The sequence below is a fragment of the Rhinopithecus roxellana genome, chromosome 14 (assembly GCF_007565055.1).
Source record: "Rhinopithecus roxellana isolate Shanxi Qingling chromosome 14, ASM756505v1, whole genome shotgun sequence".
NCBI classification, from domain to species: domain Eukaryota; kingdom Metazoa; phylum Chordata; class Mammalia; order Primates; family Cercopithecidae; genus Rhinopithecus; species Rhinopithecus roxellana.
The window spans coordinates 18,895,546-18,911,355 of record NC_044562.1 but is presented as its reverse complement, the minus strand read 5'-3'; the positions used below and the strand labels follow the sequence as shown (position 1 = coordinate 18,911,355).

Genomic DNA, 15,810 nt, shown 5'->3' with positions numbered 1-15,810 from the left:
TCAGATGTTTATAAATATATACATTTGTATTTACTATTGAGTCTGAGTGTTTTTTTCAATGTATGTCATTCAAAATAAAAACTATAAGTTTTATATATCTATTTTCTATTCATACTCTCATATGGTTTGGCTGTGTCCCCACCCAAAATCTCATCTTGAATTGTAATCCCCATAATCTCCAGGTGTCAAGGGAGAGACCAGGTGGAGGTAATTGAATCATGGGGCAATTTCGCCCATTCTATTCTCATGATAATGAGTGAGTTCTCATGAGATCTGATGGTATAAGGGGCTCTTCCGCCTTCACCTGGCACTTCTCCTTCCTGTTGCCTTGTGAAGAAGGTGACTTGTTTCCCCTTCCCCTTCCACCATGATTGGAAGTTTCTTGCGGCCTATCCAGCCACACTGAACTAAGTCAATTAAACCTCTTTCCTTTATAAATTACCCAGTCTCGAGCAGTTCTTTATAGCAGTGTGAAAACAGACTAATATATACTCCTCAGTAAATTCTTTTTCTAGTTCTTATGAATTTTATTAGGTCTCTAGGTTTCCTACATATATAATTATAGAACATATTGTATACTATTTTAGTATTTCTATCCATTATTTTATTTTCATATCCTATTGCATTAGCTAAAGCTTCTAAAACATGTATATGTGAACACATATGCATATGTGTATATGTACACACACATATATATGTAAAAGATGGTGGTAATGGTAGACATCCCCATATTGTTTTCTATTTAAATGACTTCACCATTAATGTTTACTATAACATTTGCTGATTTTAGAGACTTCATGTTGTGTTAGTTTTTATTTCATAAAGAGTTTTAATTTTAAAAATAATAGCTGCTAGGACTTATCAAATTCCCTTTTAAACCCATTCGTGAATATGTTTAAATATGTTTTCTCTTTTACTTATTGATATAAAATTATAGAGACTTTCTAAAGTTGAACTTTTTTTTGTTTCATTCAATCTCATTGTCATTAGTTTTCTCTTTCTTCTTGGTTCTAAATAACCTCTAACTACAAGTTTTATTTCGTCTTTGATCCAACACAGTGTGTTTTCTTTTGGTTTCTAAAATCTTAAGTAATTTGTTTTCTTTATGAAGTCTGTTTCACCTCTAGTGATTATAACTTTTTGAGACTTCTTTTGTGGCTAAGATTATGCTGAATATTGATATATATTTCAAGGATATTGAGAAATATGTGTTCTTCCGTTTTTGTTGCTGTTGTTGTTGTTGTTTGGGACAGAGTCTCACTCTGTCACCCAGGCTAGAGTACAGAGACGCGATCTTGGCTCACTGCCTCCTCTGCCTCCCAGGTTCAAGCAATTCTCCTGCCTCAGCCTCCCGAGTAGCTGGGATTACAGGCATGCACCACCATGCCTGGCTAATTTTTGTGTTTTTAGTGAGATGGGGTTTCACTATGTTGGTCAGGCTGGTCTCGAACTCCTGACCTCGTGATCCGCCCACCTCAGCCTCCTGAAGTGCTGGGAGTACCAGCATGAGGCACCATGCCCAGCCATGTTCTCTGTTTTTAAGTCACAAGAGTAAATATTAAATCATTTTTATTAATTTATCCGGAGCCTGTATACTTTGTCCATTTTTGTTTATGTAAAGAGTCGAAAACCAGAGGTGAATTGTTTTTCAATGTCTGTAAAACATTTGTCTCATGACTTGTTTCTTGAATTTTGATTTGACGTTAAATGGGAACAGTCTTGCTTTTTGTTTTATTGACAATTGCATACCATAACTTACTGATTTTCGATTTTGACATTTTTTGTGTCATTTTGTCCTAGCTGTGTCTTTAGTTGGATTCTCTTTGATTCCAGTCAACATCGATATCATCAATATTGATGATTCTTTTTCAATATTATTAATATTGCCTTTCAATATCATTTTTCCTTTACATTCTGTTTAAATAATTTTTCATACTTTTTCCATTTTATCTTTATTTTATTTCAATAGTTTTTGGGGAGAACAGGTGGTTTTGGTTACATGGATAAGTTCATTAGTGGTGATTTCTGGGATTTTGGTGCATCCATCACCCAAGCAGTGTACACTGAACTCAGTGTGTATTCTTTTATCTCTCACTCCCCTCCCACCCTTTCCTTTGAATCCCCAAGGTCCATTATATCATTCTTATGCCTTTGCATTCTCATAGCTTAGCTCCCACTGATAAGTGAGAACATAATGATTCTTGGTTCCATTCTTAAGTTACTTCACTTAGAATAATGGTCTCCAACTCCATCCAGGATGCTGAGAACGCCATTATTGCATTCCTTTTTATGACTGAGGAGTACTCCATGGTATGTACATATGTATGTTATATATATATATATAATTTTCTTTATCCATTCATTGGTTGGTGGGCATTTAGTCTTGTTCCACATTTTCTCAATTGCTAATTGTGCTGCTATAAACATGTATGTACAATGTCTTTATTATATCATGACTTATTTTCCTCTAGGTAGAGACCCAGTAGTAGGATTGCTGGATCAAATGATAGTTCTTTAAGGAATCTTCATACTGTTTTCCATAGCAGTTGTAATAGTTTACATTCCCACCTGCAGTGTAAAGTGTTCCCTTTTCACCACATCTATGCCAACATCTATCATGTTTTTATTTTTTAATTATGTTTTTTCTTGCAAGAGTAAGGTGGTATTGCATTGTGGTTTTGATTTGCATTTCCCTGATAATTAGTGATATTGAGAATTTTTTCGTATATTTCTTGGCCATTTGCATATCTTCTTTTGAGAATTGTCTATTCATATCCTTTGCCTACTTTTTGATAAGATTATCTGATTTTTTTCTTGTTGATTTGTTTGAGTTATTTATAGGTTCTGGAATTTTTATTTAGTCTTGCTTTGGCAATGTGGGCCCTTTTTTGACTCTATATGAATTTTAGGATTCTTTTTCTAGTTCTGCGAATAATGATGGTGGTATTTTGATGGGAATTCCATTGAATCTGTAGATTGCTTTTGGGCAGTATCATCGTTTTCACAATATTGATTCTACCCATCCATGAGCATGGAATGTGTTTCCATTTGTTTGTGTCATCTATGATTTCTTTCAGCAGTGTTTTGTAGTTCTCCTCACAGAGATCTTTCACCTCGTTGGTTAGGTATATCCTAAGGTGTTTTGGTTTTTTGTCGTTGATGTTGCTGTTGTTGTTTTGCTGGTTTTTTGTTTGTTTGTTTGTTTGTTTTGCAGCTGTTGTAAAAGGGATTTGATTTTATTTTCAGCTTGATCGTTGTTGGTGTATAGCAGTGCTACTGATGATTTTGTATCCTGAAACTTTACTAAATTCATTTATCAGATCTATATCCTAGGATACAATCGTATCATTGGTGAACAGTGACAGTTTGACTTCCTCTTTACCGATTAGGATGCCCTTGATTTCTTTCTTTTGTCTGACTGCTTGGGCTAGGACTTCCTGTTTTATCTTTTACAATTCATTGTTTTCCTTGTTTTATCTCTCTAAAAATGCAAACTATGTCTGCTTTTTATTTTTACTTTCAGTGTTACATAAAGTTTTATAAGGTCTGATTTCACTCAATCAGTAGTTATTTTCAAATCTTTTAGAAAGGAAAGAAGGAAGGAAGGAAAGAAAGAAGCAGGAATATGTATAAAGGTATAGCAAACATCACACTTAATGGCGCTGCTAAGTGCTTCGTTCCTGAAATTGGAAATAAGGCAAGGAAGTCTACTCTCACCACTTCTCTTCAACATTGTATTCAAACTCCTAACCAGTGAAATAAGACCAAACAAAGGAAATAATTGTTTGGAAAGAAATAGTAAATCAGTCTATTTGCTGATGATATAGATATTTTCTTTAAAATACAAAGGAAATCTATAAATAATTTACTAGAAATAATACATGAATTTAGTAATGCCATAAATTCATGGTTAATACATTTCAAACCAATTATATTTTCATATAACAGTAAAAGAGGAATTTGAAAAGCATTATCATTTAAAGTGACACCAAAACAATAAAATAACTAGGAATAAATTTATTATTTTTTAAATTCAATTAAATTTAATTTTTTATTTCAATGGGTTTTTGGAGAAGAATAAATTTAATGAAAGATGTACATGACTTCTAAAAACTATAAGCACTGCTAGGTAAAATTAAAGACATCTAAGTAAATGGAGAGATATACAATGTTAACAGTTTGGAGGCTCAATATTGTTGTCAGCTTCCCCAAATTTATCTGTAGCTTCAATTCAAATCCAAAAAACAATCCTAAAGTCTTTTCTTGTAGATATTGACAAATGGATTTGAAAAGATATGTATAAAAGCAAAGAATCTAGAAAATCCAAGACAATCTTTTCTAATTGACTTCAAGACTTTTGTTAAGCTATGATATTTAAGGCAAATTCTTATCAGCATAAGGGTAGACAAATAGATCAATGGTATAGCATAGAAAGTACATATATAAACCCATACTTATATTGTAAATTGTTTTTTGAATATTTTCATGACCTTTGAGTAGGCAAATATTTCTTAGATAGTATACTAAAGTCATTAATCATAAAAGAAAAAATAATAAATTGGACTTCGTCAAAATTACAGATTTCTTCCCATCAAAAGTCATGATTAAGAAAATGAAAGAGAAGCTGCAGACTGGGTTAAAATATTCACAATACATACATCAGACAAAACACTTCTATCCGTAATATATTTTAAAAACTCCTACCCATCAGTAAGTAAAACAGAATAATATAAATGAGCCAAAGACTTGAACAGACACTTTACAAAAAAAAAATTGCCAATTAGCACATGAAAATGTGCTTGATATCATTTTATCATTAAAGAAATACAAATTAAAACTAAAATGAGATATCACATCACACACACTGGAATGGCTAAAACTAGAAAGGCTCTCTCTGATAGTCTTTGAAAAACAGTTTGGCAGGTTCTAAAATGATTAACAGTATTCTTACACAATGACCCAGCAATTCCACTCCTACATATTTACCCAAGAGAAGTGAAAACATCTTGCCACGAAAAGACTTGTACAAGAGCAGCAATTTTATTTCTAGTAGTCTCAAAATGGAATCAACTCCGATGACCATGAACTGAAAATTGAATAAGCAGATTGTGATAGAATCACACAATAGAATACCACTCAACAACAAAAATGAACAAATTACTGTTCAACACATCAGCACCAATGATAAGCAAAAGAAGGCAGACACAAAAGCATATATATCTTTTATTCCCTTTGTACGAAATCCAGTAGCAGGCAGTATCAACATATGATGGAAAAAATGACAGCAATGGTTGCCCCTGAGAGGCTGCCTGGCTGCATGTGGTCAGCATGTGGGTTGACGGGCAGGGCATACACTGTTCTGTTCATTTCTCAAATAACACATCAGTTTTTGGCTCTGTGTCTCCCTTCAAATCTCCATTGTTTCTTACAAATTCTGTAGGGCACCATGATTCCTAACCTCTGAAAGCATCCATCCCCTACCTACTATTGCAACTAGCACTTTTCTGACCACTTTTCACCTTCAAGATTTTATTTGAAATCTCTTATCTGCTTATTGTCCTCTGCCATTCTTTTTGTCATTGTGAATCTAATTCCTTTGTTATTATTTTAGTGATCTTTAACCAGAAACTCTTTTTACAGAAATTCAAAACAAAAATGTAACATTATTGTTTCCTGCCTCATGTTAGATACTGGAAAGTGCCAATAATTCTCTCCTGGTTGGGAAGGAAGGGCTCATAAGTTTTCATAATATTAAGGAATACTGAGAAGTTGACTAAAACATTATCAGAGCAATAAAGTAATCAACTAAGAACTAGAGTTAGAGATTCAACTTTAAAATTACTTTCACAGGAAACAACAGCAATTTCTGAAATTCAGATGCCTAAAATGATTCACCAGATATAACAATAATACAGAGATATTTATGTTAACAGAAAGTAGAATCCAACATTCTAGGAGATATCATTGATATTCTCATGAAATTCTCAATAATGTGGTATCATTATTATTATTAAACTGCATTGTATTATTTATGAATTAATAATATGATGTAGGATTATATTTCATTCTTAACAGCTACAGATTAGACAGGGACATCTTATTTTTATCTTTCTCAGATTTGTTTTCTCTCAGTTGTTAATTAAGATGCATATTCAAGGTTAGATTTTATTTTTATTCCACTGTTTTTCATTTCTCTGTGGATGACCTGCTTGTTCCATCTAGATTCTGTAGGAATTTAATTTTTATTTCAAAAAAATATTCCATATATGGTTAGGTGAAGGTATCTTTACAATGGCTTTGTTCAGTTTCAACAGAACTTTTTCAGTCCTCTATATTAGTTTTTCACAGCCTCCATTTCTTCTATTACATCTTTTTTGTTGCTTAAATTCCATTTATTCTGGCCTCTATTGAGTACCACCTATTTTATATATGTTCTTTCTTTTTAGCTTGTCCTTTATATGTAAAGTCTTAGTCTCCACAAACATCTCAGAATCTTGACGACCATTTTCACATGGTGTCCTTTTCCCCTAGGATGTTCACAGAAGACCAGGATGTAGATGAGAGAGTTCTCTGTGATGCTGTATTCAAGCACTTCAAAAGATATAAGGTGGAGATTTCAAATGCAATAAAAAAGACATTTCCATTCCTTGAGGGCCTCCGTGACCGTGAACTCATCACAAATAAAATGTTTGAAGTGAGTAAAGTTTATTATGTCACAGTCTGGTAAGCCAGCCCCAAAGTAAGTTGTGCTTTGATGTCCTAGACCAAAACTTCAGGGTACAACTTGCTAACTGACAGGTCTCCTATGAGGGGGGAACTTTTTCAAGTATTTCTGTAAGTGCTCCTGTAAAGTAGAAAAGGAGGGGAGAAGCAGAGGTCACCGGAGACGATCCTGCTTCCAGCTGAGGGAATGGTGTTCCATGGTGCCCTCTGGAGTTGGAGTGAATGCTACTGGAGAAACTGGAGCAGAAATAGGTGTTCTCCATAAATGTACAGTGTTTTGTAGAATTCATAAACTAAACATAAAATAAAACTTAAAAATAATTTTAATGAACTGATTTACTTGAAATAGCAATTGACACAGCATTTTCTTCCAGTTAACATCAATTTAAAATACCTAGATCTGAGAACATTAAAACCCACAGGGAATTGGTGTCTAGAGAGGACAAATTTGGAGGTAAATGCTTGTTATTCTTTCTCCAACACATGTGTTTTCTTTTTCTTTCCTTTTTTTGTGCATTTCTGGAGTCTTGGACTATGGGTAAATTCCACCCATAGGCCCTGTTGGAGACACAGAGCAGCGAGTCATCTCCGGCTATGAATGTGCTTCCTCTGTGGCCAAGTTCACAGCAAGGGGAGAATGGTGGCCTGGTTTCCTTGAGCCCTTCAGGCCAAATCAGTCTTGGGGGAAGAGCAGGGGTTGTCCAGCCAACAAACAGCCACTCATTGATTGTCTGCTATGTCTATCCCATATGGATCAGGCTGTTAAAGGACTTTGAGCCCACTTTTATCCTTCCAAGTTACCCCTTTTTGCATCTAATGTAAATGAGGGTGAGGCAATCAGGCTCATCAGTGGGTATTTTTAAGGAGAAGGGATTTACTTCTTTCATTACTGGCTATACCAATAAGTAAAAATTATAGAACTTCACATGAAAATACCTATGTAGAGAAATTAGAATACAGTAACCATAGAATTCCTTTCTAGAGCTCTTCTGTAACTTGGAAGTCTGTATTTATGTTTTCTCCATTCAATATTTTTTAAGGATTCTCAAGATTCTTGCAGAAACCTGGTTCCTGTACAGAGAGTGGTGTACAATGTTCTCAGTGAACTGGAGAAGATATTTAACCTGCCAGTTCTGGAAGCACTGTTCAGCGATGTCAATTTGCAGGAATACCCTGATTTAATTCACATTTATGAAAGTTTCAAAAATGGTAATTAGATTTATTATCTACCTTTTGATTTCCAGGGTCAATTTTTTTCAATAAGCGTATACTGAGCTCCTACCATAAGTGACATGTTTTGTTGGGCAGTGGGGATAGGGTAGTTAACAAAATAGACATGTCATGAGTCTTCTCGAAACTCATGGCTTATGGTTATGGTAAAACAAGCACCTGGAGGTCTGCTTCACCGGCCACTTGGACTCACAGGACAATTAGAGCAACACTGGCATCAGATTTACTTAGAAGAGCATAGAGTAAGAAACAGAATCCCAACAGGGCAGCTTCTTCTCTTCAGTGGGAGCCCTTGCAATGGTCTACATAGCAGTCCACCAAATTGACTACTACCTGCCCTGAGTGACAACTTAGCTGTGGGTGCAGGATCCACCTTGACTCAGCACCACATGCCTATGGGAGTGTATGTCTCTTGTAACAGCTCCATAGTAACAGCTTTCAGGACCCCATATAGGCAAGCTGAGTTACAAGAGTTATCAATTGAAGGAAGACCACAACTAGGGCTTCTCCACAGGTATTTGTTGTCCATACATAGTCCCAGTCAACTAGTCATGGGTCATTCCTAACCTCAGTGTTTGCCTAGTAACACTGCAAAAAAGGCTATCTTTATTAGGTTTTCAGAATATGAGCAAGAAAGTTAACCCTGGGTCAAGTTTGCCTTCAGTGAAGTAGAAGTGGTTTTGCTAACCCTTTATCCACAAGGGATGAAACAAAGATTAATTAAGCAATGACAAAACCAATTACTCTGCCAGGGACTATTTTTTGGTGCTATACCAAACTAAAGGTTTCATTCTTGACCTTTTTCCTGAGAATGCATAATTTATACTATTAAAATGGTACACATTAAAGACGTCCTGCAATTTTTTTTACTTGCCTGGAAAACTTTTTATTCCCACAAGTTTGATCTCAATCCAGTTCTCCAAATAAGGGATAGAGACATCACAAGAGAAACCAGCACATGCCCTGAAGAGGGTGGATGCTGTGGGAACTGGAATAAAAGTTTGAAAGCATGTCTGCAAAACAGGACAAATTAGATTTGGCTAAATCTGAGAGTGAGAAGCAACATAGGAGCTGACTTAGATCAACTGGAGGAAGGTATTGAATGGTCTGGAATTTAAAGCTAAGGAATTTGAAGTTTGCTTACTAGGCAATCAAGAAATACTACAGGTTTATGAACAAGGAAAGAAATGTAAGCAGTAGTTGTATATGGCTTATCGATTTGTATCAATACTAACCTTATCTAAATTAATAATAAAATAATTTCTGTAGCAAATATTCAAGTCAGAAAAGGAATAAAAGGAAATCAAATATCTGGACACAAATTTCGAGTCAATGTTTGTAACCAGGATGGTCCAGGCTGTGGGGATGGAAGGGAATGGTGCTACCTTTACTGCCCACATTCTCAGGGACTCTGTTCCTCTCTATGGACTGCAGGGATCCCCCTTCCTAGCTCCAGTGCCAACAACTCACGTCTTAGTTTCTGGCGCTCCTGGTGCTTGGGTGACCTGCCCTGAGGCTCACTGTCACTGACCTGAGACAGCACCACCCACCACCTTGTCCAGCACAGCAGCCCACCCACCCTCAGAGAGATGCTGCTGAGTCTCGGACACTGAAGTCCACACAAGCTGCCCCTGGGTCCTCTGTTATGTTTAGTTGAGAACTGTTCATCCTCCCCGACCCAATTAAGACAATGTTCTTCTGTTTTCTAGCCTCATCTTTAAAGATATTGAGGTTTTCTCTTTTTTTTATTCATGTTTTTTTGAGACAGAGTTTCAATCTGTTGCCCAGGCTGGAGTGCAGTGGCATAATCTCAGCTCACTGCAGCTCCAACTTCCTGGACTCTAGTGTTCCTCACATCTCAGCCTCTTGAGTAGCTGGGACCACAGGTGTGCAACACCACATCCAGCTAATTTTATTTTATTTTTTCAGATATAAGGTCTAGCTATGTGGCCCAGGCTGGTCTCAAAATCCTGGACTCAAGTAATCCTCCTGCCTTGGCCTCCCAAAGTGCTGTGATTACAGGTGTGAGCCACTGCACCTGGCTGATTATAAAAAAATGGAATCTCTCTAGGACTTGAGACCTTCTCCTCAGGGAATTCCTCAGTTTCTTCCTTACACTTGATATACACCTACCCTGCCATCTGACAATTTTGAGGGTAACATAGCTCACAATGTTTCCATTACTCCCTTATCCTTGAATCTTGAGTGTCTCCTTTCTGTGTAGGACAATAAAGGCTTCATTGTTGGGGTCTTCTCTTCTCTGTCCCAGGGGATAACAGGAGAACTTTAGGTCATGTGGAACCCTCTGAGCTCTGAGTCACCCGAGGACTGGAAATTCCTAAAAGCATGATTTCCAGACATTGTCCCTGGTCCCTGTAGATCTCTAATTGCGTCTTCTCTCTCCCACTCTTCAGTAATCCAAGACAAATTGCCTCTCCGAGAAAGTGATGGAGAAGAGAGGGAGGAGAGGCCTGGCGTCCAACTAAGTCTTGAACAAGGTAAAAATGACAGAATAAAAACTGTCTCTAAGAGACGTTAGGGATCCAAGGTTCTGAGTGGAGATGGTGAATCAAGGAAGACACACGGAAGGACCATGGAGAAGTCAAGGTGGGGGTTATATGAGCTCCTAACCAGATGCAGGGTCCTGGAGAAGTGGCCATGACGAGACATAGTTGGCTCAATAACCATGAGGGAATCAGAGCCAAGTGTGTCACCAGGCCAGATTGACAGATGCCAGCTACCTAGAAGTAATTGTGATTTAGAAAGTTCCCTGTAGGGGATCTGTGTGAAGTTGTGAAGGGTTAAGAACCACAGCGCATGGTCCATGGTCAACATCAAAGAGGAGACCCTTGGAGAAAGAAAGGCTCCTGTTTTACCTGTACTGTCATATTCACAACACTTCTGACACCGAACATGTGGGTGGTCTCCCCACACCAATCCGTTCTCCAATTCTCTGCAGATGCCGCCTGATATCTTATAATTTAATTGAGTTCTGCCACTAATTGCCCAGACTTGGCACAGACTCCACAGGTTAATAGCGCATTCCCATAAGAATGCCCCCCACTTCAGATGCCAGTTGCGAGTCTCAGGTTGTGGCCTGTGCTTCCGACCAACTTCCTGTAAATTGGAGTTTCCCACAAGGCCTTCAATGGCTTTGATACTTTCCTAGTAGATCACACAGAGCGCATGGAAATGTTGACTTATATCTGACATTTATTATAAAGGATACAACTCAAGAACAGCCAAGCAGAAGAAATACGTAGGGCAAAGCGTGGGGAAGGGCACAGAGCTTCTGCCCTCTCTGGGACATGACTCTCCTGGCACTTCCATGTGTTTGCCAACCCAGAGGATTTCTGAACCCAGTCACTTAGGGTTCTTTATGGATATTCCATTATACAGTCTGAATTGATTAAATCATTGGTACCTGATCATTAAGTTAACCTCCATCCCTCCTCTCCCCTCCCTGGAGGTCAAGAGGTGGAGCTGAAAGTTCCAACCGTCTAATCTCACATTCAGCTCCCCTGGCAACCACCCCCCAATCCTTAGGGGCTTTCCAAAAGTTACCTCATTAACGTGAACCCAGATGTGGTCGAAAGGGGCTTGTTATGAATAACAGAAAGTGCTCTTTTCACTTGTCATGACTTGGGATGTTTCAAGGGTTTTAGGAGCTCTGACCAGGAGCAGGGAATGAAGACTGAAATGTATATTTCTTGTGATATCACGGGAGATACTTGGTGATGGCAGAATAGGGGAAAAATTTAAATGTGAGGATGTTGTTTAAGAGCAGGAATATTCAAAGAGAAAGGCGGTCATGTAGAGAGACTCAGAAAGGAAGTGGTACACATGGAAGAGATGTAAGTACCTAGAGGACGAAGGAAGGGAAATGAAACTGTAAAAAGGGGTAAAAAGACAACAAAAATCACCATGCCGTTAACAGTTCACTTTGATTGAACATCTACTCTGTGGCAGTTGGTTTAATGCTCATGACAGCCATTGGAGATTAATATTACTTAGATGCCTGTTTTGCAGACAAGGTAACTGAAATTCAGAGATACCACAAATGGAGTTCACCTAGGGTCAGAGGAACAAGGAAAAACCCAGGTGTTCTACCCCAGAGCCTGCATTCCTAACTCTATGCTGTCCAGGGAATCTAAAAAAATAAAAACAGAAAAATGAAATAAAAGTGAGGAAATATTTGTAGACAAAAAGATCCAGAAAAAAAGAATACCAACAGCTGGAGGAAGCAGAGGCTACTCAGACACTGAGTCCTCATGGAAAAGTCAATGAGAAAGCATAAACAGATGTGGAGAGGGAGGGTGTTGTGTAAAAAGGGGTGGGTATGAGGCAACCAGAACTTCGAAGAAACTGAGTTAATGGCCCTGGGCAGGGTAGCTCTGGGGACAAAGGCAGGATCCCTCTGCCATAGTCAGTTACTGGAGTGTATCACAGAGGACACTCAGCAGGGTTGTCTGGTCAAGGCCCCTGTCAGCCAGGTGTGCAGCTGACCCAGTCCCCTACTCTCAAGGCTGGAGTCTGACTTCAATAATTAGGTGGCATCTGCCAGCTCCACATGGCCTCTGCACTGAGACTTAGATGGGGTCTTTAACTCCTACATTACAGAGACCAAAAAGGGATTAGGAGAGATGGCAAGATCCATACCTCAATTTCTGAAATAAACTTCTAATTTCTTCCTGCCAGGAACTGGTGAAAACTCTTTTCGAAGCCTGACTTGGCCCCGTTCGGGTTCCCCATCTCACGATGGTTTGTTCCTGTTTACTACTCTTTGAGCCTCTGCTACTCTTGCCCCATTCTGGAACGTGCTGTGGGGTTGCCTCTTCGTATTAATGATTGCCCAGAATTTTCAGTTTTTGCGTCTACAGTTTTTCCATTTTTGGGATTTAAGTAACAAGTCCTTATCTTGCCTAGGAGGGTTTCTTCCTCCCACACCCCTTAAGCACACTTGCTGCTTGTTCCTGGTGCCGCTGAGCCTGGTCGTTTTACCCATACGCCTGCTTCACCATCTTCTGCCTGCATCTGCTTGAATCTGGCTTTTGCTTGGTGCCTTGACCTTACATCCATCAGTGGCCCATGCTGTAGTGGTTGGAAGGGAGTAACGGGCAGCAGGGGGCAAATAAAATACCTGTGAATCAAACCATGGTTTAGGTACAACCCCACCTGAAAATGGACTCTCAGAGCACCCCTGTGAAACAGAAGAGATAAATGCAGAGAGAAAAGGTACAACCAGTGACAAAAATGGTTCGCTAGGAAGCCAACAAACAAATGAACAACGTGCCCAAAAGGCTGAGCCAACAGGTAAGACTGACTGGGTTCGCGTGAATGGGGACGAGCCAAGGGGCCCTGGCTGGTAGCAGAGGAAGAGTCTAATGCACAATGCAAGGAGACACCTGTTCAACAAGCAGGGGAAAATCACACAGACACAGAGGGGGCCTGATATACAGATGAGCCTGATGCACTGACATACTGATGACAAAGACCTGGAGGAAGAAAGCTAGAAGCAAAAAACTGAGAGAGAAAGGGGAAGAGTTGCAGAGTCTCACCAAAGAAGAGAGACAGAAACAAAAGGTAAAAGGAGAAAGTAGAGAGAGATTGGCCAGGAATCAATAAAGCACAAACACCTTCATGCAGCAATATATGCAGACAGGGGTATAGGTAGAAACAGGAGAAGAAAGGAGAAGCAGGGTGAGGTCTAACCAAATGGAAATAGGACAGAGCAAGGCTCCACTGGATTCTCAGCTGTGATCTCATTTATCTCCAGAGTCCTGTGAACAAGTCACTATCCAAGTGAATAATGGGGATGCTGGAAGGGAGACGCCCTGCCCATTGCCCTGTGATGAAGAAGGTAATTATTGCTTACCTTGCCTATTTTCTTTCCTTTCTTATTCGGACACTATACATTTGTTGGTTGGTTGGTTGTTGTTTTACCATCATAACCACTTTTTAAAATTAAAAACTGGATGTATTTATCATTACATGTTGTTTTGAAATATGTACACATTGTGAAAAGGCTAACTAGCAAATTAGCATAAATAATTACCATAGAGCTAATTAGCATAAATATTACCTCAGGTACTTATTGTTTTTGTGGTAATAACGCAAAATCTATTCTCTCAGTAATCTTAAAGAATACAATACATTATTAACTATATTAATCGTGTTGTATAATAGATCTCTTAATGTATTTCTCCTATCTAACTGAAATTTTGTATCCTTGGACTAACGTCTCCCCAGTCCTCATCCTCATATCCCCAGCCTCTGTTACCACCGTATACTCTCAACTTCTATAAATTCAACTTTATTACCCTCTACATATAAGTGAGATGTCATATATGTCTTTCTGTGCCTGTCTTATTTGACGTAACGTAATATCCTCCAGGTTCATGGTTGTTGTTGCAAATAACAGGATTTCTTCGTTTTCAAAGCCTAGATAGTATTTCAGTGTGTAGATGTATTTCATTGTGTATATATTTTCCTTATCACCCATTGGTAGATACTTAGATTGTTTCTATATCTTGGCTATTGTGAATACTGCTGCAATGAACATGGGAGTGCAGATATCTCTTCCGTATACAGACGGCCCCTGATGTATGATGGTTAGACTTATGATTTTCAACTTTACAATGGGTTTATTGAAGTATTAAATGCATTTTTGACTTATGATATGTTCAGTTTATGGTAGGTTTATGGAAATGTGGTCCCATTGTAACTCTAGGAGCATCTGTACTGATTTCATATCCCTCGAATATATATTCAGTAGTGGAATTCATGGATTGTATGAGTAGTTCTACTTTTTATTTATTTGAGGACACTCCATATTGTTTTTCTTAGTGATTGTAGCAATTTACATTCCCAGCAACAGTGTACAAAAGTTCCCTTTTCTGCACATCCCCACCAACATTTGTTATCTTTAGTCTTTTTGATAATAGCCATCCTAATCAGTATGTGGTGATGTTCATTGTGGTTTAATTTGCATTTTCTTGATGATTTCCGAGGCAAGGCATTTTTTCACATATCTGTTAGCCATTTGCTTGTGTTCCCTTAAGAAATGTTTATTCAGGTCCTTTGCCCATTTAAAAATCTGTTTGTTTGGTTTTTGTTTTTAATATTGAGTTGTTTGAGCTCCTTATGTATTTTGGATAATAACCTTTATCAGATACATGGTTTGCAAATATTTTCTCCCATTCTGTAGGTTGTCTCTTCACTCTGTTGATTAGCTGAGATGACAGGCATGTACCACCACATCTGACTCTTTTTTTTTTTTTCATTATTTATAGAGACAGGATTGCCCTATGTTGCCCAGTCAGGTCTCAAATTTCTGGGCTCAAGCAGTGCTTTCACCTCAGCCTCCCAAAGTGCTGGGATTACAGATGTAAGCCACCATGCCTGGTTTTTTCATGACCTTGCCTCATATGTTAGTTGTTTCTTTACTTTTATTGCTTTCAGGATTCTCTCTTTGTCCTTGAATCTTAACAGCTTATTATAGTATGTTTTGGTATAGTCTTGTTTGCACTGAATCTGATTGGAGACCATTGACCTTCTTGTACCTGGAAATTTATGTCTTTTACCAGATTGGCAAAGTTTTATACTATTATCTCTTTAAATTAACTTTCTACTTTTGTCTTTCTCTTCCCTTTTATGAATTCCTGTGATTCAAATATTTGCTCTTTTGATGTGTTTCATAAATTCTGTAAGCTTTCTTCATGACTTTTCATTCTTTTTTCTTTTTGTTCTCTGACTGTATTTCAAATAACCTGTCTTTGAGTTCATATTCTTTCTTCTGCATGATCAGTTCTGCTGTTGATGCTCTCTGATGCCTTTTTAAATTTCATTCATTGTGTT

The 15,810-nt window shown here is 38.0% G+C and overlaps 1 protein-coding gene across 12 annotated transcripts in view; it reads left to right on the top strand.

The window, feature by feature from the left end:
- SP100 (SP100 nuclear antigen) overlaps positions 1-15,810 on the top strand; it is a 120,765-nt gene that overhangs the window by 19,829 nt on the left and 85,126 nt on the right. For all 12 annotated transcript variants that reach the window (XM_030917117.1, XM_030917114.1, XM_030917116.1 and 9 more), the window contains 6 exons: positions 6,532-6,694; positions 7,764-7,932; positions 10,368-10,451; positions 12,652-12,714; positions 13,117-13,266; positions 13,730-13,813. In XM_030917117.1, the coding sequence (XP_030772977.1) occupies positions 6,532-6,694; positions 7,764-7,932; positions 10,368-10,451; positions 12,652-12,714; positions 13,117-13,266; positions 13,730-13,813 (713 nt within the window). The remainder of the gene's footprint in view (positions 1-6,531; positions 6,695-7,763; positions 7,933-10,367; positions 10,452-12,651; positions 12,715-13,116; positions 13,267-13,729; positions 13,814-15,810) is intronic.